Genomic DNA, 23,935 nt, shown 5'->3' on the forward strand with positions numbered 1-23,935 from the left:
GTTGAGTAACGGGACAGAGAGGACAGTCTTCCTTTTGGCCTCCGGTTGTTGAGGAAACCTTCCTTCTTCTCTTCCACAGGGCAGATCTGGAAGAGCTCAGATGCCCTGGCCATCATGGCGTGGAAGGAGCCAATTTCGTCGGGTTGGGAAGCCCGAGCAGGTGGTGATGGATGGTCCACCCCGTCACCACCGTCCTCGTCATCCGTCCCCCGTTGTGGCTGTCTCTGTTCCCGTATCATCCCTCGGCTGAGGAGATGGGGAAGAAGGCTGTGCAGGCAGAGAAGGTTGGAAAGTAGGGGGGGGGGGGGGGGGATTCTCCTCTACTTGTTTGGAGGGCTTTCCGACGGTCCAGGCTCCGCTGGGTCATCCGTTGGTGGTAAGGGCAACCTTGTCCTTATCTCTGTACACAAGGCCTGATTGCCAGCAAGATCGCCCCCGAGTTGTCTTGTGGCCCCGGGACCGCTGCGATGGGCGCGATGGCTGGGGAGTGGAATCCTCCGCCACCACGTGTTCGTCACCACCGCCGTCGCTTTCCTCGTCCGCCTCTTCGGGATCCTTCCCGTGGGACCGGACCTCCTCGAACTTCTTGGTCGGGGTTTTCACCACTCCAGCCAGTTCCTCCTCAGAGGCTGTATCCGTGTCTGTGATGGCCACCGCCGCCCCCCTCTTTTGCCACTGGGGGTCTTATCGATGGGCTGAAAAGAGAATTCCCTCTGCGGTGGCAGGGAAACTCTAAGCCCCGAGGTCGCCTACAATGGGGTAGCCCCACAGGCTTTGCCAGGGCCGCCACAACTCCCTCGATAGAGGCCTTAGCCGGGTGAATCAAGGGTCTTCACAACCTTGGAGGCACTTGAGGCCTTCACCTTGGGGTGAGGGTCGCGGCCTCGCTCCCCCTCGGCTGCCATCGGGATCGACCGGGACTTCTCCTGAAGCTTACCCAGGTTCTCTGCTTTCCTCTTCCCCGAGCCTGAGCGTTGGCTCGTGGTTGATGGCGTCAGTGAAATTGCGCCCTGCCTGGCAGCCGAGGAGCCCAACCGTTCTGTGCTCGCAGACCCGCGGTGCTTAGCCTTTTGTTGGGTTGCCAGAGCGCTCTCAAAGAACTTAGAAGACCGCTCAGACTTCTTTTTCTCACCCGCTGCTGGGCTCTTCCCCTCCAGCCAGTTGGTGAGGCGGGTACAACAATCCCTCATCGTCCGCTCGGACATATTCTTGCAAAACGCACAGGCCTCCTCCACTTGAGTTTTGTCTTCATGAAGGCAGTAAAGACATTGAGAATGTTCATCCTCCTTGAAGACATTCTACAGTGCACATCCAGGGCAGCTCCTGAAGAGCTTGGATCCGGGCGTTGCGTTTCCTTTTTCCTGGGCCATGTCCACGTGGGGTAGGCCTCAAAGATCTTCCGAAAGCCTCCAAGAAGTGAAACTAGACAAAAAATCTGCCCTTGAAGGGCGTAGAAAAATCCGAAACGGGTCCCCGTTGATCGGAAGTAGAAACGGTGGAGCTTGAGGCTCGATTGACTGAAAAATGAGATGAAATCTCTTTGAAAATTCGCAAACGCAGAAAAAGCTTGAGAGCTACAGCACGAGGACTCCCAACACTTGAACGTGCGGTAAAAATCTGAAGATGGCTGCCAGAGGAGGGGCTTAGGTAGAGGGCAGTCATTGGCTGGGGGGAGTATGACCCAAAGACCAGTGATTGGTTACTAGTAAAACAGTTCAGAAACAAAACTGAAACCGATTTTTTCCTTTACCGAGGATTCCCAGCCTAACGATGGGGAATATTCATGAGCATGTGAATCCATGCCAGACCCCATGTTGGAGAAGAAGTCATTTAGAACGTGCCTGTACACAAATGTTTCTTGGTTGGGGCAAATTATAATGATATCAAATTATCATTTGGTAATTAACAAGATATTTAGGAACTATCATAAGAAGCTCTATGCCCAGGACCGACTAACCAATAAAGATCAGATGCGGTAGACTGTCAAGCTCGCCCTACTTCTCAAAAACAGAGGACAAAAAAGAATGCCTTTGAAATCCCACTTATAGAGCAGGAAATAAAAACTGTGATCCATCTATGAAGAGATGGAAGGCTCTGGATTCCTGAAGGCCTACCAACTGAGTTATTCCTAACTTTGAGGATAACCTAGCAAACAGAATATTCAAAGTACTTGAGGGGGCAATTCTGAGCTGGCAATTTATACCATCGAGAGGGAGGCAGTCATAACAGTGATACTCAAACAGGGCATTACCTGCTTTTATGCTCCTTACATAGACCTTTGTCACTGATTATTGTAGACACTAACATGTGTGAATAAACTACTATCGCTGCAGGTGACTCTCCATGGGCGAATTGGTGCATAGTGATCAATCTGGATTTATTCCAGGTAGGGGCTCAATATCAACCTTGAGAAGAGTATCCCATATCATTCTACAGCTGGCTAAGAAGAATGACTATATTGCCATTGCCTCAATCAACTCTGAACATTTTTTTAAATCAGTAGGATTAGGCTTAATGTTTTTAGTGTTAAAAACCATGAATTTTGGCCTGGAATTCTTTTTAGACTAACCTGGCTACTTTAAGCTAGTCGACTCACTAGATGGTAGCAATCATATCTGAGAGCAGGTCTATAGAATGTGGCACCGATCAGAGATACCCTCTGACACCCCTGCTTTTTACCCTGGTAGTAGAAACCCTGGCTCAAGTACTGTGGCAGATTTTTGAGAATAGGGTTATTCAAGTAGCTGGGATTGAACATGTGGTAGATATATATATTGATGAGATGTCACATTGTTTAGGAAATTCTGCACTTATAAGGGATAGAAAAGTAGGCTACATGTTTTGGGCCCGAAAATGAATTGTGCCAAATCCTGTACATTTCGTCTGGGTCACATTGCAAGGTTAAGAAAGAATGAGTTGCATGGTAAGCCTCGTCTGGGGCAACACTATTCCTTTCAGTATTTACTATAAGTACTGTGAGAGCATCATACATTGAACACAGTCAGCACTAAAATATGTGTTTTGAACATCCCTTAAACAATAATAGTAGCACTATATGAAATATCAATTATGCCACAGCACCTGAAAGTATTTATGGGAGCACCAGTGTTTGCGTCAACCCAGGTGCTTGAAGACTTAGAAAACCTATTACAAAGAATTATATTTGAGTAATGGTCGAAGCAGAGAATCTCTGCACAGAATTATGGAGATGGTGGGCTGGATGCCACATTTCCTGAAAAGGATTACTTCGCAGCACAGTGTGGGAACAGTGTGCAGAGTATAGCCATGCGGGATGATATTTCTGATATTTCTACAAACTGTGTAGACTGCAAAGGCGCCATTGATCAGAAGCGACATAGCAATTAGTATGTAGACTGTGGAAACCCCCCCCCCCCCCCCCAAAACTCAAGCGTGGCAATCCTTTTGCTAGTAATCTTCCATCATGGAAATTACCCTGTTTTGCAACACTGGATTGGGGACAGGGTTGCTTTAACTGCATGGATCTATATTCGGGCAAGCCTTTTGCAACATTTAATGACATGCGAGACAATTCAAGGCTGGTAAAGGCCTTTTCTGGCACTTTACATAGATTTCCAAGGCAGAAAGAAGAAAAGAAACTTGACAGGTTTTCTTGATAAGCATCCGAATCTCAATTACTATCCATGAAGATTAAGCTAGGAGGGGTGAGGCAATTGATTACAAAACTATACAGCGTCCTTTTTGAAAATTCCCCTCTCACTATGTGGCCATGGGATTCAGACCGTGCCCGAGAATTTACAGACTCGCCATGAGAGCACATTTGCTTACAATACAGGAATGCCGCTTGCAACAGAGAACGTTTAAATGATTAAATAGAACATATATTACTCTGGTTAGGAAACACTGTAAGGTCCCATCTGTATCCTTTGACGGACATAGGTGCAAGAGCTGGTCGGGTAACTTAATATGGTTGTTTAGGAGGGTCGCAGAAGTTTGTAAGCAAGTAGCAAGAGTGCCAGAAAGAGTGACTGATGTAACTGAGCTGCTTCCCACTGGTATATGCTCATGAGGCTTTGCAGCCATGGAACCACATGTGATATTCAACCTTCAATGTATCCGGTTGGGCTTTGCCATTCTAAATGCCCAATTCCTCAATTACAATGAACTGGGTGGCACCATCTGTTCCTGTCACTGAGGTGAAGACCCCGCAATTTATAACCTTGGCAATAGCTGAACAAGAAGTGTTGAGCAAACTTCACAGGATGTGTAGCGGGGGGGAGGGGGAGGAGACAATACGATTACAGAATGCAATGTTTTACTACAGGGCCTTGTATTCTCCACTAGGCTAAGAGTTTGACACTGCAAGATGTTACAATAGATAACAAAAGTATGTGGGTGCTTCAGTGCTTAACAACAGACAACAAAATTGGTTAATTAAGTTGCATCAAAAATAGACTAACACCAAGTTAGAATGTATAAGAAAAGAAAAATCTTTAATACAAACAAGTGTTACATTCCAGTATATTTTCTTCCAATTTCTATTCATTACTTGTTGGATCTGTGAGGAACCGGAGTGCATCCTCACTGCTACTCCCCCTGGATGCTCCTCTCAGGTGGCCAGGGAAACGCCATTGCTCTTGCATCCCAACCCTGGGGGTCGATATGCGAGGAGGATCACCATGGTGGAGGGAACTTAGGGAGTGGGAAGAGGATGTCTTTGGGTGAGACATGGTATTCCCCTTGCAGAATAAACCCTACCTCCCCCTGCCTTTGGAGGTTGCCAGTCATTCCCTCCGTTTTACTCGCAAAGTACCCCACAACCGTTCCCCTTTAAGACTAGGACGAGTAGGAGCTGAATGGGAGTTATGCATACTCTCATTCATTCACACCACTTTGGTACTGAGACGATGAAGAGGACTGTAGAGAAGTGCCAGTACAACAGTCAGGCATGCCCAGTTGATGGGCTTAATTAAGGTCAGGCAATTGAAGGCAAGCACTTGCACCTGCAAAAATATAGTATGATGTGATTTTATTAATATTGCGCTCATACACAAGTGTTTCAGAGTGCGACCAAGCAAAGGGAGGGGAAAAAGCGAGAACAAAACACGATCTTACTAGGCCCAGTGACATTGAGAACGTGCAAGTGCATGAAAAAGGGGGAAGTGCATGGGAAGGGGGCGGGTGAAAAGTGGAAAAGCTCAAAACAGAGGAGAGAACAGAATAAATACTAGTAAGTAAAATAAAGGAGAAATAAACAGTGGTAGTGCAGCCAGCAAGTGCTATGTTAGTCAGATAGGCTTTATCTGATAAGTGCAGAAAAGAAGTGGGTGGTGGACTGTATGGGTAAAGATACAGACCCCAGTGCAAGGGGTGGCCCGGAGGCATTGCAGGAGGGTTGCAGGGTGAGCAGGGTGAGCAGGTACCTGAGCCCGCAGGATAAAAGGTGGCCAGGTGCACGGTGCCGAGAGAGAAAACAGATCAGCAGCGGAGAAGAGGGGCAAAGGCCGAAGCGAAGAGGAAGGTCAAGGTGGCAGGGAGGCTGTTCCAAAGGGAGGCCCCAGCCGAAGATAGAGATCTACCCCAGCACGTTTCTTTGAAAAACGACTGACCCGGAGTGAGTTTGAAGTAGAGGAGACTCCAGAAAGCTTTGTGGACAATGCAGAGGGTTTTGAATGTAATCCTTCCATCCACTGGGAGCCAATGAAGGGATTTCAGAGCTGGAGAGATACGATCCCAGGCCTTGATGCCATGGACAAGTCTTGCAGTCCTGTTCTGGATTAGTTGTAAAGGTCGGAGAGTAGAGGCAGATAGATTTAGAAAGAGGCTGTTACAGTAGTGCAACCTAGAGAGAACCAGAGTTTGGGAGACAGTGAGTTATGGGGGAAGGAGAGGAAAGGAAGAGTAGCTCTGAGGAGGTGACTTTTTAGCAACGTCCGAAGTATGCGGAAAAGGAAAGTGTGGAGTCAAAGATGACCCCGAGGTTCTTGATCTCGCAGGTAGGGGTAGGAAGAGGGCAAAGGGAGGCCGGCCAGAGAGTGATGGGAAAGGATGGTGAAGGTGTACCAATGAGGAGGATCTTAAGTCTTGTTGGCATTTAGACAAAGATAATTGGGGCACACCAACTTTGAATGGCGATTAGGCAATCAGAGATGAGGGAAGGCGAGGAGGTGGCTGAAGGAAGCCTGAAAATGAGTTGGGTGTCATCAGCAGAGCAATGGAAATTTGAGCAGAAAATGGAAATGCAGTAGGCAAGAGTTGCCAGGTATTGATTGAAAAGCCAGGGCGAGCGGTTAGACCCCTGAGGAACACCACAGGTAGAGAGGGAGATAGAAGATAGGAAGGACCCAAGTTGTACCTGGGAGGGTCGATCAGAGAGGAAAGAGGTCAGCCAGGCCAGTGCCTGATCGGCGATACCCAGGTTATCACGGAGACGGTTGAGCAGGGTGCTATGGTTGACCATGTCGAAAGCAGAGGAAAAGATTAAGTAGGATGAGGACAGAGGGAATGCTAGAGTCAAGGTTGGAGAGCAGGCCACAGATGCATAAAAGGAGGGACTGCCAGCAGAACGAAGAGAAACCTGCTGAAGGACAGGGCGTGACAGACGTGGAGAAGGCTGAAGAGGGGTTGGGGGCAGGGGAAAGGCTGTGTGGAGCAGGAGGGAGAAGGAGACGCAGGTGCCCAAGCAGGTCGAGTCACCTGCAGTACCCTTGGTCATGAGCCAGCGCTGTGGGACACTGAAGGCTCCCGAGCACTGCAGGCCGACTGTAGCTTCCACAACGGAGGAGCGGAGCTATACGCCAGAAGCAGCAAGGTTCATGGGCGGCGAGCGCTGCTCGCCGAGCTCCTGAAGGCCAGAAGCGGAGAGAAAGGAAGCCGGAAAGAAGAGAGACGCCCGGAGGAGTGGCCGCATTACAGTGATTGGAAAACAGGGAACACTCCAGGGGCCGCAAGCAGGCTAATGCCGAACAAGATCAAACCGATGACAGAAGATTGTGGACCCAAAGTGAGGCTTCTTGAATAACGAACAAGTTGCAAAGTGTTAGGAACACTTAAGAGTGCTGCAAGTACTACTGAATAGTGAAAAGCAAGTGATGAACAAAGTGAAAAGCAAGTGATGAACAAAGTGAAAAGCAAGTGATGAACAAAGTGAAAAGCAAGTGATGAACAAAGTGAAGAGCAAGTGATGAACAAAGTGAAGAGCAAGTGATGAACAAAGTGAAAAGCAAGTGATGAACAAAGTGAAAAGCAAGTGATGAGCACTAATGAATAATGTGAAGGCAAGGTGGTGGGAAAAGGGTAAACACCACAGAGTGAGTTATATCAAAAACATGTTGTGGCAAAGCTTAGAAACCGCCAAGCAGAATCAAAGTGAATACTAACCAATGACACAGGTTCAGAGAAAGAAAACCTGTGTTGGCAAGAAAGCCTGAAGAATACAGAAGTATAACAAAGTGCCAAGGGTTATCAGTTGCATGGCCTGTAATGGATGGACTGTGTGGTCCGATAACTGCGCCTAGACCGAGACACCCGTGTTTGGAAAGAGCCAAGTAAAGCAAAGATGAAGAGTCTACATTTTATAACAGGACTGCTGAAGTGAATGGAAAAGAGAGCAATCTGTATATACTGTTGAAAAGCCAGGATAATAACAAAGTTGAACTGGAACTGTTTATGAAAGCCAAGAGAATTGAACTGCTTGTAAATTGTGAAGCTGCAAGAGCTGACTTTGTAGGGGAAGGGAAACCAGAGACTTTGTGAACTGTGTTGTCCTTTTGGGGAAGGGAGCTCGGAGGCCATTTTGAACTTGGGGAAGGGGAAGCTGGAAAGTAAGCCACGAGCTGGAAGTAGCTCAAAACTTTATTTAGAACACTGTTGCCTTTGTTGCTGCTATCACCTACACATTGTTTATCTTTAGTTAAGAGGTCAAGTATAGGTTTTGGACACAGACGGCCTTTTAAGTTGAACTCATTGACGCAGACTATCATTTGTTTCTTTAGGTAGGGAAATCCCACCTTAGCATAGGGCAAGTTAGGCTTTACTCTTTTACTCTGACATTTAAGAAAATAAAAAATGTTTAGAGAATTGAATCGGTTGTCTGTGTCTTACTTGATGCCTGGAAACACTTTGCTGTATAGGCGCCATACAAATGTTCAATAAAGAAAATGCCTTCACAGATCCCCTTGTTTCTCATTTTCTAAAATAAATTTCACTTGAGATTTCGAAAATCCAGTGCTGAACTTCAATTGATAAAGTTATTTAAATTCCTATTTTAATAAATGTTTAGATGCTTATATGTTGGTCTAATAAATCTTTTTATATGATTATCTTCTGTAGGTGTACAACATTGCCACGGATTTATATTGAGCTAAAGCAATTAATCCTCCTCATGAGCCAAAATGATGAAACGCTATTTGGAGATTTTATGATTCAATAACCACATCACTAAAACTTTTAAAAACCATCATTAAGGAGAGCTAAAGGTCCAAACACTCCATAACTGAGGATCTGATCTATCAGTACTATGAACATTAAATGAATGGACAACCAGAGCACTGAGGAAATTTGATGAATGATTATCACTGATGTAATATTACAAACTATTATGAAGAAAATTCATGGGGATTTAATGAATGAAACATTATATAACAAAGAATATGATCAGCTAAGCATTTTGATGAATTAAATTTGATGAACCCATTATCAAATATTAAAGGGAACCAAATGAAATATCTAGAGGATAGTTTGATTCAACAAAATATCCAGAGGGAATTCACAATCTAAACATGTATTAAAATAGGAATTTAAATGACTTATCAATTGAAGTTAAGCATTGGACTTTAAAAATCAGCTCTTTACATCCTCAACTGAAATTTATTTTAGAAAATAAGAAGGGGAACCAACAAGTAATTAATAATTGAAATAAAAGGTACTGACATTTTGAGTGCGAATTTAAACAGTTATGTTTTTTCTATACAGTAACAGTGTGAGTCTTTACTTTTACATAAATTAATGAACCAATATTTTGGATATTTGTTGTATAGCGCACAAGCAACCACGTACTTTTTTTACTCAATTAACTGAGAATTACAGCAGGCATTTCCAGTGGACGCAATGCAGCATCTGCATGTATTACTATTCGAAATAGTTCAGCACAAAAATAATTCTAATCCAGCACCTTGAAACTACATGTTACAAAAGAAATAAGATGGCTACTAAAGTAGACATCAATTTTTCAATGATTCTACAATCAACGATTGTGGAAACTGCCATGATTCTGATGGAATTATCTTTTGGTACTGATCATTACAATGTGTGCACGCTAGGTCTATGAAATAAGATGTCAATTATGAAAATTGTAAAACTATTTACACTAAATTTGTTAATTTTATATCTGCAATTGTGGACATGTGTAAGAATCCATACTTTTCCAGTGTCACCCGTCTAGCATAGAATAATGGAGCTTACTAAATTAATGTATGGATTTTCAATAAAAAGTTTTACCCCCAAAAATATTCTATGTCGAAAGGGGACAGAAGTGACCAATGCCTTTGCCATAGCAGGTACAATGGTAGAGGAATCCTTCTCCATTGCACCATTCAAAGGATGTGACACCAAAGGTAAATACTCAATAGTGCACCTGGCGCACTCTGAAGAGATTCCTACTTTGGACTCTGACCAATATTTGTATTCTACCTCTCTGCCTCCTTTAAGGCATCTTTTGAATTCATCTATGGTATTGAAGTCCAGACGACAGACTAATGCAGAGCACATGGTGGTCTTTTCTACATTTCCATAAGACAATAAAAAACATGTTCCGAGAGGAGCTCCTATGGTGCCGAGGAAAAAGGCTGAGAAAAAGACTTGAGGGAAAAAAGATGTACTTATCCCTTTACATCACAAACCTTTTCACAAAATAATATCGCCAAGCGGGCTGTAAACAATTGTAAATTATGGTCAAAAACATCATCAAAAAGCGAAAAATTTTAATAAACTTATTTAGAAAAGCACCTGCCAGTTTATAAAGAGCCTTACTAACTGGAGCAGAAAGATAAACCGATTGTGTCTGCATGAAATAATGGGCTATTATATGATTGAATGCTCTAATGTGACAGTTTACCTTCGAGTTTTCTTGTTTTTATTATTTGGAGGACTTTAAAAAAATAGGCATATATTTAATGCTTTGAAAATAGTTGTATAGCAATTTAAAATGTTTCTGAGATGCCATTTAGGTAGTCAAACTCAAGGTTTAGAACTAACAAAGAATGAATGATTGAGAAGAGCAAGTTCTTTTGGCAGAGGCATGGCAACCGCTTAGAATGTAGCCACCCTGGTAGGAATAGATTACATTTTACTCATTACTTTTTCTTGTGCGAGTGCTGTGATGCCTGCATATCTAGGTCTACACTGTAAATGAAGTTGGTCAACGAAGGACCCATGAGACTGTGTTGTTATAGAAGGATAATTGAGAATGTTATGTTCAAGCACCTCAGTAATCGTCAAATATTCTGTAAGCATTTAACCCTGTAATCACCACATCACATTCTCAAGATTTCCACAGCAAAACCATGATTTTGCATTACCTCTTGTGGGTTACCCAATGCCTCTCCTAGCATCTTCTCAATGTTTCTCATGATTGCAACTTTCTGATGAGATTTCAGTGGGTATTCTATCCTCTTTGGTGTTGGAGCACCCTAAAACAAATCAGAAATCAGTTACACAGTCTAAAATATAACCAACAAAATATTTAGCAACCATTTTATAATTTCACTTTATCAAATCCTATAATAGTATTGTTGTAACTTGTGTCTTGAGGCTTGTCCACTCCATCTTAGTCATGCTCCATGCTTTACCAACTTGCCTCCCACACTCAATCAATCCAAGCACCAGTTTCTTTTCCAGTCCATAAGGAATTGAAGGATTACCACAAACAAGCTGGACCCTATGCAGAAGGATTTACAAGACATACAGGCTTATTTACTGCTGCCCAAATAAAATACGGTGTTGGTGGCTAGTTACTCAACTGCAGGCCATGGTTACTTGTCAAGTAGCAGTCTGTACCCTATATCTGATAGTGTGGAGTGAAGTTCCTCCAGAACCCAAATAAAACTGGTTACAGTGTTGCCTTTGCTTTGACTCTCCCCAGGATTTCCCTTGAGCACCTCAAAAGTGGTCAGTGTATATCTCTGTGTAAGTTACATCTGCTTTGTAAATCACTTACATTTTTTAGACCTCTAAGAATATTTTAATTTTCAGCAAGAATGTGATGCAGTTGCTTGGGCTACCCCACTGGTAGAGAAAGGTCATCCTTTTTATACACCTGTTCCAGTGGTTTGATTGTACTACTGCTTAAACGTGCACAGCAGCCATGTATTTTAGTGCTTAGTGCAAGAACCTCTCACCTTGATTGCCATGAATAAAATGTATAGTTTGAATGTGCATATGTTCTAAATAAACCTTTCCTCAACCTAAAATATGAGCAACCTCTTCATACCCTGATGCCATCATCAGAAGTTGTAATCTTCAACTGGCTAATATTAAGCTTCAACTAGTAGACGATCAGTATACAGGGTTTACATTGCAGACCATATGGCACAGTACACAGACCTTCAATATAAGCTACATAGCTTTACAGTTCTAAAACCTTAGGCATTACATCAAACACGCACAGTAAAGGTGAATCCTCATTATTTGAATATTTATGATTTAGTTAGCCTACTCTGTAATACTTGACACCTATATACCCATTTTCATTACTAGAATTAACTTTACCCAAAACTAACCACTGGCAAGGTCACCCTTCAATAGCCATGGCATTAGATTACTCCCAACCAGTGGATAGTGGTGGGTTTTAAGAGCCAGCAAGAGAAAATAAGTGACCAGCCACGTTCTTCAAAGTAGACTACACTATTCCCTCCCAGTGCACCAGTATCTCACTATGTGGCCATGCAGGTAGGGCATATGAAGCGATAGCTTACACAACCCATTTTCATCCCCATATGTCCACCTCATTCTCCAAGCGTAAAGTCCTCTCTTGGCTCTGTCACTTTTGACATCATGCTGGGCAATCTTAGAGGTATCCAGTCCTTGCATCTAATACAAAGCATTGAATGCCAAAAACATTGAAAAAAATGCATCGAAAAAAAGCATTAAATGCATTTTTTTTTCCAAAGCTAAAGGTTTTATTTTAATTATAATGGGTTTTAAGGGGTAAAAAACTGGGGTTGAGGGGGGACCCCCCCCCCCCCCCATTACATTTTTTTAAAAAAATGCATTCAAATCTTTTTTTGGGTCTGCCAGTTTACAGTAAAAACTAAAGTACAAAAAAAGTCTCCACACTACAACGGTATGCTTGGATGCATCACTCCCATCTGACAACCCTTCACTGACTTAATTTCAGTACTTCCTGGTAGAATACCAGAAACTGCCCACAGGCGCGTACGTTCGTTTGCAGCAGCAACAAGCATTTGACATTTTCAAATCAGTGTTCTGACCGTGAAGTCCATTGCTACCCATAATTACTTTACCTACCTGTTGGAATCTTTCATGTGCTTTTAATGCAGCTCCCCCTGTACCTCCACTCTCCTTTGCTGCCTTTAACTAGTATAGCACAGACAAAGGTTTGGATACCACTGGCAGAGGTCAATTACAAAACTGTTCAGACAAGCCCTGGTGCTGTTCGACTTGGACACAAAATGAGCATTCATCACTAGCCATTGGCCACTAATAATGAACTCTTGGCAAAAAATAATTGCAGTGCTGTGTGTAGGTGTAGAATTGATTTAGCGAGTAATACGTTTTTCACATGGCTGGATAGTAGCATGTAAGGAACAAGTTACTTACCTGTAACTATTGTTCTCTAGCATGGGTCTGGCATGGTTTCGCATGCTCATGAATAACGAATACAGAGCAGTACAAAATTACACAACCACGGGAGGTGGCAAGGCTCAACAGAAGCAATTAACTCTTACCTCTGGAACAGACTCACCTCAAGCGAACAGGTTGCGTTGCACTGCCTGGCGGACACTGGACTCCTCCCTGGAATCCATGTTGACTCAGTAGAACTTTGTGAAGGTGTGCGTGGACCTCCACGTAGCAGCCCTGCAGATGTTGAGCAGGGGCACATGAGACAGGAACAGTTTTGTCGCAGCGATCGTTCGGGTGGAGTGGTATCTCTGACAGCTACAAATCAGTCAGTTCGCCAACCGATGACAGTGCACGATGCAGCCAAAGAGCCACCTTCAGATGGAAGTCTTGGATAATGCCTTTCCATGGTTCACAGGACCAAAGTTCACAAACAGCTGAGAAGTCTTCCGAAAACCCTTTGTGCATGTCACCTAGAACTTCAGGGTGTGGCACAAAAGGGGTAACTGCCGGTCTAGATTGCATCATACTATTAGTTGTGTATGATTTCCTATTTATCAAGGATTGTAGCAGTGTTAAAAAAAAAATCACCAGTGACCCATACTGTGGTCAGAGGTAAAGGTGCGATGGCAAAGATGGCAGTTTGTAAACAAATTACGCAATTGCCGTCAGCCTTGTTAACGTGGCTAAAACATGGAATTTATTTCATATTCATCGTGGTACCGGTTGTAAAACAATAAAGGTGGTACATACCAGTTTGTCATAGATAAAGAAGTAAAGCAGAGCATTGGTCTCAGACTTATAATGAGCCAGGCATTTTTAAACAGTTTCAAGCTCCACATTGAATTTGAACACATTATGAGTGGAGGGCAGTGCATCACATGATTAAGTACCAATATAAACATACACACATACAGTGAACATGATGGTACAAGTGTGCATCTAATTTAGGAAAAAGAAGCAGAACGGGGGAGGAGGGGCGCAAAATGATTGTGTCCTCAAAGACAAAGAATCCCCACTGGGTGTGGGTCTTACTGCAGTTGAGTGGTGACCAAACTTAGGTCTACGTCGGGAATATGTTTCCCAAAATTGAATGTGGACGGGCTGATCAGGAGCTAGGTCCTTGGACGCTTCAGCTCCCAGTTGTGGTGCCTTCTTCTGGGCCTCAGGATTGTGTCTCCCTCCCTACAATTGTGAGCACACAAAAGAGGAATCTTAAAAACATGGGTTCACCTTAGTTTAATCTGAACATACATGGTAAGTCCAGATCAAAAATGATCACTGATACAAGCTGTATCTAGAGTAATGGCTTCTAACCTTGTGCTTGGGTGAGTGTGGCGGTGTAGGATGGAGGATGGCAGCCCGTAGAAGTTGGCAGCAGAGTAGGACTGGGGCTGCTGGGCTCTCTATGGTGTGAGGCTGGTGCAGGTTCTAGAATCTTGTCAGTGCCCAGTCTCTCTATCTGGGTATAGAGAGCAGATATTAAAGGAGGGGTGGCAGCAGTAGGTACAAATTGTATGCGATAGTTGCAGAGCCGTGCTCTTCGCTCTGGGAATTGGTCGCTGTGGAAGTGGTCGTTGCGGCGCGTGTGCCTGGTTTGAGGTAAATGCTGGCATCACTTGGTCGTGGATGTTAATGGAAGGGATGGTATGGATATTTCAGGGGTCACTGGGGTGTTGCTTGCTTACCTCCAGCCAGTTATTTGCGGGTTTCGGTCGCTGTGACCGACTGGCCTGATCTATTTAATGAGAGCTGTATAAATACTGGGAAGCGGAGTATGGAGCAGATGCTTGGGGGAGCATCCACAAGAGGAACTTGAAAGGGGCCTGATGCAGAGGCTCGAATGGGGAGCCCATATGGATCTTGTCAGGACCATGTTGAGTTGTCACGTTGGGGTAGGAGCCTTCATCGGCGGGAAAGATGGAAAAAGTCCTTTGAGGAGCTCCTTGACAAGTTGATGAGACCAAAGTGAAGGCCTTCCTGGAGACCTGGTGTAGCGAAAGATATCCGCCAGATGTACATTGATGGAAAAGTGCACTAGTCCGGCCTACACCAAGGAAAGCAAGAATGGAAGAATCAGCGGGCCGTGATCCTCAGAGGGGCAATCTTCTGAGACCGGCACCACATCACAAAACGCTTCCATTTGTGACTGTAGCACTTCAAAGTAGACAACCCCTTGGCAAGGACCTACATACGGTCCGCCGGCAACTCTAATGCTCCAAACTGTAGGGCTGCAGGAGCCAAGCCCTCAGTTTCAGCGATCCTGGGTCATGGTGAAGGATTGCACCACCTCCTCTGGTGAGAAGGTCCTGAACCAACAGCAGCCTGACCAGCAGCGACACTGACAGGCCGAGAAGGTCCGGATACCAAATCTGCCTCGGCCACGCCAGAGCGACGAGTATCATCTTACATTGGTACTGTCTGAGTGCATTGATGACTCGAAGCAGCAGAGGAAATGGAGGAACCGCATACAGAAACAGGCCTTCCCACGAGAAGGAGAACACGTCCCCCAGGCTCCTCGGTTGGTGGAATCTACTTGCAAACCTCTGGCATTTGGAGTTCGCCGATGTCGCAAACAGATGTATCTGGGGACTGCCCCAATTGACGAAGATGCGGTCCACCTGGCCCTGCTGAAGTTCCCACTCGGGGCAGGAGCGAAATTCCCTGAGTGAGTCTGCAATGGTGTTCTTTACTCACGCCAGGTGAAGCAGAACGGGGAACATCCCCTGTCCGACGGCCCAGTGCCGCAAGTCCTGCGCCTCTTTGGAGAGCACTGGGGATCGGATGCCCCCCTGTTTCCTGATGTAGAACATTGTGGTGGTGTTGTCCGTGAAGATCCTCATCACCTTGCCCTTCAGAGATGGAAGGAACGACTTGAGGGCCCAGAACGCTGCCTGCATCTCCAGGATATTTATATGGCATTCTTCTCCTCCGGCAGCCTCAGGACTCTGGCGTGAAGACGTCCGGTGTGGGCTCCCCAGGCCTCCAGGGAAGCGTCCGTGGTGACTGTTTCCTGGTACTGGGGTGGGTTCTGAAACCCTGTGCCTCGGGGAAAGTTGGCATGAACGGCCCAACACTATCGCCCGATGGAATTCCTAGTCAAGCAGGATCTTATCCGCAAAGCTTCTGGACACCTGTATCCAGCGAGCGTCCAGGAATTCCTGAAGATGTAGGAATTCCTGAAGAGGTTGCATCCGGAACCTGCGCAGCTGGATATAGTAGATGCAAGACACCATGCCAAGCAGTGACTTGATTTGCACTGTGGTGGTCTTCATTGACAACAGGCATTGATTGCACAGTGCCCTGAATGGCCGCAACTCTCTCCCCCGAGGGTGACGCTAGGCAGGGTACTGTATTGAGTCTGGCCCCTAGGAACAGCACATTCTGTGACTGCGTCAAGCAGGACTTCATATAATTGCTGGAGAATCCCAGTTCCGTCAGCAGGTTGACGGTCATCTCTGTGTGTCCGACGGCCAACTTTCACGAGCTGGCCCGGATGAGCAAGTCATTGAGGCACGGGTACACATTTGTCCCTCGTAGATGCAGATGGGCCGCCACAGATGCCAGACACTTCGTGAACATCCTGGGGGCTGACTTCAAACCGAAAGGAAGGGCCTTGAACTGTTAGTGCCGTTGCTGCACTACAAAACAGAAAATTCTGGTGGTTCTTGTGCAAGGGAATGTGGAAGTAGGTGTCCTCCAGGGCCAGCGACTTCAAGAAGTCTTTTTCCAGTTGGTCGAGCACATGCTGCAACGTGACCATCCTGAACTTTTGGGACTTGAGGTACTTTTTCAGACGTTACAGGTCTGGAATGGGAATCCAGCCCACAGTCTTCTTTTTGAATAAAAAGTATCTGGAATGGACTCGAGTCCAAGAGCCGTCAGGGCACCAGCTCTATTGCCCCTTTTCATAGCATAGCCCATACCTCCTCTAAGAGCTGCCCTCCGCTCTTGTGCTGCTCCTGCTGGGCCAATGGAGGGATCCGCGGACACCTGTGTTGAAACTCCAGGGTATCTCCTTGGATGAGAGCATCCAGCACCCATCGGTCGGTGGTGATCTTTTCCCACTCGCTGACAAATCCCATGAGCGGGCCTCCCATTGGGGTGCATGGGTGGGGGCCCAAAGTCCTGCCCAGTTCAAGCCTACTTAGGCGCTAGCGTCCTGCCTTGCGAGCAACGGCTGCGCTGGCCCTCCTCCACCATATGGCTGGGAACGTCCTCTGTAGGCTTCCTGAGTCGTGGATCTTTAAGATTGGCAGTACGACAAGGAAAACCCTTCGACGACCTGCTTGACGTTCCTCTGGAAGAGCAAAAGGAAGAGTGGTGCTGCTGGAGCATGGCCAAGGAACAGGCCGTCTCTGAATCCGCCTTGAAAATCTGCAGGGACTAGTCGACGACCTTCACAAAAAAGGTTGTCTCAGTCGAAAGGCATTTCCAGCACCCTCGCCTGGACCTCCTGGTGGAAATTTGTGGCCTTCAGCCTTGACTACGACAGCAGACACTGTTCCCCATCTGCGGGAACACTGTCAGCAATGTCCAACTCCACTGTGATGGCGTGATCCGACCCCCGCCCCTCCCTCCCTCCTGGAAGAGGGCGTGCGTCTCCATCCTCTTGTCAGGGAGGAACTCCAGAATCAGGCCCAGCTTGTACCACAGCTCCCTGTCCTACCTGGCTAGGACAGCAGTGCATTCGCCGCTTTGATGGTGGACGCTGCGGTGTAAATGACCTTCCTTCCCATGGCGCCCATCTTCTTCCCATCGGTGTACGGAGGTACTGAAGATGACGGGTTAGCCACTGAATCCGGCGATTGTTGCGACCTCAGGCACTTGAGTGCAGATTCTGGCACCCAGTACTACTTCTCCAGCCTATCCTGTTTGGCCAGAGCCGTGCATGGGTTCTTCAAGAGGGCCAGGTCCTCCTCCCACATGTCATCCAGAAAGGGCACCATTATGCTGGTCTTCCTCTTGGCCTTGCGCCTCTGGTACAGGAAACCGTCCTCCCATGTTTCCTCCTGCACAAGCTGAAAAAGCTTGGGGGCTTTGGCAACCATGGAATGGAATGACCACACCTCATCCGATGGGGACACCCTCAGCTGCGAAGACCTGCCTCCCGCTGCAATATCATCATTGTTGCCATATCCGTGGTTATTGGGGGCGCCCAATGTGTAGGCTGAAACAGGGGTGTTGGATGACGCTTCCTTTTCTTTGCCAGAGGCTGATCAGGAGACTGGAGGGGCCACAGGAACCGGGCCCTGCGGCATCCTCTTCTGGATCTCCAACAACAAAGTGTGGAGGGTCGACAGGATGTCCAGAGATACATACCTCGGCTGAGCTGGAGTGATCGAAACACTAGGCCCCGCACCGTCATCGCTGCCGTCTTCGTCCCCCTCCACGTTCTTGTAGACCATGTGTAAGGACTCCATGTCCTCGTCGCCTGGACAAAACTTCCATGGCCTGGGGCTGGTCTGGGACTTCCTCACCCTTGCCCCTTTTTTCCACCCCGAGAGGTCAGAGGCGGGCTCAGAGCCAGCATCCTCTTCTCCGGCGTGGCAGCAGACTTTGCCAAACTTATTGCGGCGGCTTCTCCCCTCGGAGGCAGGGACACCTTCAACGCTGTGGGGATTACATTAATGGGGTCGGCCCCTTTAGCCTTTGTGATATCAGCCGCCACCAGCTTGATCGTCAACAAAGACTTCTTCTGAGCCGCTTGGGACTTCTTGGGCAGTTCGGCCGTCTTCTCCTCCGTCCCGGGCTTCTATGGTTTCTCCTGCAGCGTAGCCGGGTTGGACAATTTGCTTTTCGAGGAGGAGCGCGATCGCTGGTTGGCAATGGAGGCGGATCGTGATGTCGATCACGCTCTGCACATTGCGGGCGACCCAGATGGAATTGGACTTGCAGTGCTGGGCCTTGTCTTGGGCTCCCAAGGATGAGGTGCCCTCAAAGGACTTAGAAGCCCGCTCCTCAGACAGGCTGGTCCTGGGTGAGGCATGACCCTGCTCGCAACACGGGGCAGAGGCATTGGCGATCAGTCACGCTGCCAGTCTACTGGGCCAATCCTTCATAGTCTTCTCGGAGAAGCTGAGGCAGATCTCGCACTCTACTTCCTTGCGGCCGGATGACAACAGTAGAGGCATTGGAGGTATTTGTCGTCCACAAACCCGTTCAGCCCCTCCACCAGGTGCAGGCTACGGAAGAGGGATCTTCCTTCTCCTGGAAACTTCAACGAACTTCGCCCTTGAGGGGCGCTGAATTTCACAGACAACAGGTCCCTGCTGTCGGCAGTAGGAGAAAAAGAGCACACTGGCTCTTTTTAGAACAAAAATAGAACTTTTTTCCATCGAAAAACGTAGAAGTAGCTCACAGAGCAAAACTTGAGGACTCCCAACACTGAAGCGTCCAGTAAATAACTGAAGATGGCTGCCAGAGGAGGGGCTTATGGAGATCTCATTGGATGGAGGTAGTATGATGCAGAGGACAGTGATTGGTTTAAAGAAGGAATACAGTTTGTAAGTGAAAATTAAACTTTCTTTTTTTTACTCAGGATTCCCGGCCTGACGGAATATTCATGAGCATGTGAATACATGCCAGACCCCATGCTGTAGAACTTTTAATTTGTACCCATTGTTAGACCAATGTGGTGGTGACTTGTAGAAAAGATGCATGTTTTGATGTGGGGGGAAAAAAACATAAGGACAACGCAATCCACTGTACCCATTCAGATGTAGCCAAATACAGACTACTCGACCTAGCCAGTAGATTGGTCTACAACTCACTTAAGTTTCACATCTGTGTTAGTTGCATAACCCATTTGAGGTCACCCAAACATGTTTTGGAAAGTCCCAATAATCGAGGCTTTCATGGCAGACGTCAAAAGAGGACACCTGCCACTATCCATCCAGACACCAAGATGGGACTTCAATAAAGCACTACATAGGTTCATGCTACTAACCTTTGAATGCATCCACAAACGTTCTTCAAAGTTTTTTTTTATTGCAAAGACTGAACTACTAAGAGTTAGTGAAGTAGTTCTAGCTTCACCAGTTGAGGAACCCTTACCGGTTCCAGCAATCTTGTGCACTTTCACATTTGTATATTGTACTGTGATAATTATTACTAATGCTTACTTGGTAAATTCTCGCTACCAATGTTTTTCTCTATAATCTGTACAGCGCTCCATTGCTCCCTAGCTAGGTTTGTGCAATAAAAGAATATTCATAATCCCAGAATGAGATTATGTTCAAATCCCAGTCTGGCGGTTCATGCTTCATGGGGGGGAGGGGGAGGGCATGAGTTTTACTCCTCGTATTAAGGCTTTGACCTCTGGGACTTTCCACCAGGACACCAGGCTGCAAGGGGGTGTATGCTACCAGTTGGCTAAACATGCCTCAAGTAAATTGCATACCAATTCTGAGTCCAAATGGTACTGCAGGTGAGCAATCCTTAGGATTGATTGGCTGGTTTTTTAGCTAAATAAAGAATGAATCTCTTCGATTTATTGAAACAGCATTGTCTTCTGTTTGTTGTTCTGGTGTCACAAAGTATATCCATGCAACGCTAAGGCAAGATCAAATGAGACTTCAGAGGCCATGCTGGTAAATGTATAGCTTGTGTATTGGGATATGCCTTCTGTTGATTCTGCTGCGTTAAGTTCTGTGTACTTGTTACAATTTTGATGGTGGTTGCAGCAGCATGTGTAGGGCAGGACAATACCACACTTGTCCCACCCAAGTTGGGCCAATGAGTATCAGTGTTAGCAGGAGCAATTTGTGTAGCACTATGAACAATCAATGGGTAAGAGTAGCAAACATTCCTAGACAACTCAACCTTCGAGCTTACTGAAGCACTCCGGTTGCAGGTATCTGGACATTAAGACGAACAAATGACTTAGCCCTGGTAATGTTCTTTCTACTGGATGTTCCTCCCAGATATTCATCATCTTTGATAGAACGATATCCTGCTTGTAGTCTCAGAAAGTATTTCCACAGCAGAGGACACTGTGTGGCACCAAGCTATGTCCCTCGATTTCCATTCCAGTGTCTGGACGTTGATTGTATAATGGCATGCACTACGCATGTTTCCACAGCTCTAGTTTTTTCCAATTTCTACACAGCCAACTTGAGGATTACCAAAGCCTGCATTGGCATTGAAAGAGAAGCATATAAAAAAATTCACCCACGGTGAGAGGGGTAGGATGGGAGGGCGACGAGGAATCCATAGGAGGAATATTCAGTAGAAATAAAATATACCAATTAGAAGTAATTTCTTCTTCTAATGGATTGTGCCTTTCCATGGATTCCTCATCTTGGACAGACTCTCAAAGCAGAAGATGGAGAGGGGACAAGTGAACGTTTTAGAGAAGTATTCATTACTGGATTTCATTGTGCAGAACTATCCTTCCAAATCGAATGTCCTGACCAGAGTGTCCAAAACATTACTGTATGGATAGAGAACCAAGTTACAGCATTACAAATGTCCTGCACTGGTACACCTCTTTAAAGAGCCTTGTGGAATGAGCCCTTAGATTTTCTTGGACATCTGTTCTAGCCATAGTCTAGCATTCTGGAATACAAAGAATGATTCAGCATGACAATATTTCCAAGACTAGCACAGGGGGCAACGTTCTGGACTTGGAAGCAAGACTACGCAGAGCAACATAGGTTCGATTCCCGGATCCACGCTTAGAAACCGAACTTCGGTATTAAGCGAGTTGTAAAAAAAACAATTAAATAAATTTGGTTTAAAAAATAATTTGTCATAGCCTGTGGCCAGTCTAACCAATAAACAGTTGGTCATCTTGTCTGAGATTTACCATCCTAAAAATATAGAAGCTAAGGGCCTTTTAGGATCCAGCCTATGTAACCACTCTTCCTCCTTAGAAAGGTGAGGGCGTGTATAAAATGTTGGCTAGATCAATCTCGAGTTGGATGGATTTCGGACACCACCATGCAAAGGGGTGCAAACCCTCAACACTACCGTGCGGAAAATATAGTGAAAAGAGGTTTTCATGACAAAGCTTGCAGCTCACTCACTCTGTGAGCAGAAGAACAAGTTACTTCTTACCTTGTAACGTTCTTTTGACGGGATGTTCCTCCGACGTATTCCTCATCTTAGATACATCCTTCCAGCTCTGCTGGCCTCGGAAAATTTTTTCTCCAGAGGGCGCTGCGCGTCGACATCCCTCGAGTCGATGACCCTCGACAGCCGCCGTATCGACGCTCGACGTCATCCTGCCTATAAAGGCCGCGCGCAGCGTCCGTTGCTCAGTTCCGTTTTGTAGCCCACAGTATTACTGTTTGGACTAGACTAATCACCCTGAAGGAGCGTAAGCTGCAACAACAAGGGAAGTAAAACTGCGGGGATGGATGGGAGGGTCGATGAGGAATACGTCGGAGGAACATCCCGTCGAAAGAACGTTACAAGGTAAGAAGTAACTTGTTCTTCGAAGGGATTGTGTCCTCCGACGTATTCCTCATCTTAGATAGGCTCCCATAGCAGTATTCTATATTCGGAGGAGGGAGTACTGACTTCACGCTGTCTTCTATTGGTGAATAGAATGCAGTACAGCCCTTCCAAACCTAGTCTCTTGACTAGAGGAGGAATCCAGATTGTAAAAACGTGTAAAGGTATGGACAGACGACCATGTAGCAGCCGCACATATGTCTTTAATCTGCACGCCTCTTTTGAGGGCCGATGAAGCTGCAATACCTCTGGTCGAATGAGCCCTAAGGTTTTGAGGGGGCTCTTTCCCTGCCAATTTATAACATTCCAGAATGGCTAGAATGATCCATCTGGAAATAGTCTGCTTAGTTATTGGTAACCCCAGCTTGTGACCTGCGTAGCCTACAAACAGCTGGTCTGCCTGTCTTATCCTGGCTAGTCTACTAATGTAAAAACTTAAAACCCTCCTAGGGTCTAGTCTGTGTAACCTCTCTTCCTCTTTCCCCGGGTGAGGAGGAGGATAGAAAGATGGTAGGATAATCTTCTGAGAGATATGGAATTCAGAGACTACTTTTGGGAGGAAATTAGGCTTCACTTGCAGGACAACTTTGTCTTTGTGAAAGATTGTATGAGGGGGTTTACAAGAAAGAGCTTGTAATTCGCTCACCCTTCTAGCAGATGTAAGTGCTATTAATAAAACAGTCTTAAGGGTAAGGAATCTTAACGAACAAGAATGGAGAGGTTCGAAAAGGTGTCCCCATCAGGAAAGTTAATACTAAGTTTAAATCCCATAGGGGAACTTGGAATGGTCTTGGGGGATAAACATTGGTTAACCCCTTTAGAAACTGTATTACCAAGGGTAATTTGAAATAGGATGGTTCCTCCGCAGTACGCTTAAAGATAGATAGCGCTGCGAGATAGCCCTTAATGGTGCCAACTTGAAGGCCTGAATTTGCCAAATATAGTAGGAAGGACAAAACCATTGGTGTACCACATGAAAATGGGTCGATATTCTGTTCTCTACACCAGCTGCAAAATCTGTTCCAACGGCAGCGGTATAAAGACTTTGTTGCTGGTCTCCTTGCCAAAAGCAACACCTCCATAACATCATCAGGGAGGTCCCAATCCTTGTACCTCAGCCGTTCAGAAGCCAAGCGTGAAGGTTGAGGGTTTTGATGTCTGGATGGAGAACCTGACCTCCCTTCTGTGAGAGTAGGTTCTCTCTGAGAGGAAGTCGAAATGGAGGGCAGATGGACAAGTCTAGAAGGTCCGGGTACCACGTTCTCCTGGCCCAATCCGGGGCAATTAGGATCATGGTTCGCCGGAATCTTCTCAACCTCCTGATCATTTGAGGAATGACAGGGACCGGTGGGAACGCGTACAGAAGCGGAAACTCCCAGTCCACTATGAACGCGTCTCCCAGAGCTCCTCTCGGAGGAAATTCCCTTGAGCAGAACAGGTCGCATTTCCTGTTTAGGCTGGTGGCGAACAGATCTACCTGAGGGGTTCCCCAAAGGGCGAAGATCTCTTGAAGGACTTCCTGAGCTAGCTCCCACTCGTGAGAGACTGTGTTCTGCCTGCTCAGAGCGTCCGCTGTCAAGTTCTTCTCTCCGGCTAGGTGAACTGCCGATAGAGAGATTCCTTCTTGGATTGCCCAAAA

General features: G+C 46.1%; 1 protein-coding gene across 1 annotated transcript in view; it reads right to left on the reverse strand.

Moving 5' to 3' along the window:
• The window catches only part of HIF1AN (hypoxia inducible factor 1 subunit alpha inhibitor), an 879,315-nt gene that overhangs the window by 192,488 nt on the left and 662,892 nt on the right, over positions 1 to 23,935 (reverse strand). The window contains exon 7 of the mRNA XM_069610488.1: positions 10,557 to 10,667. Within this exon, the coding sequence (XP_069466589.1) occupies positions 10,557 to 10,667 (111 nt within the window). The remainder of the gene's footprint in view (positions 1 to 10,556; positions 10,668 to 23,935) is intronic.

The sequence above is a fragment of the Ambystoma mexicanum genome, chromosome 8 (assembly GCF_040938575.1).
Source record: "Ambystoma mexicanum isolate Mex_15411 chromosome 8, UKY_AmexF1_1, whole genome shotgun sequence".
NCBI lineage: Eukaryota > Metazoa > Chordata > Amphibia > Caudata > Ambystomatidae > Ambystoma > Ambystoma mexicanum.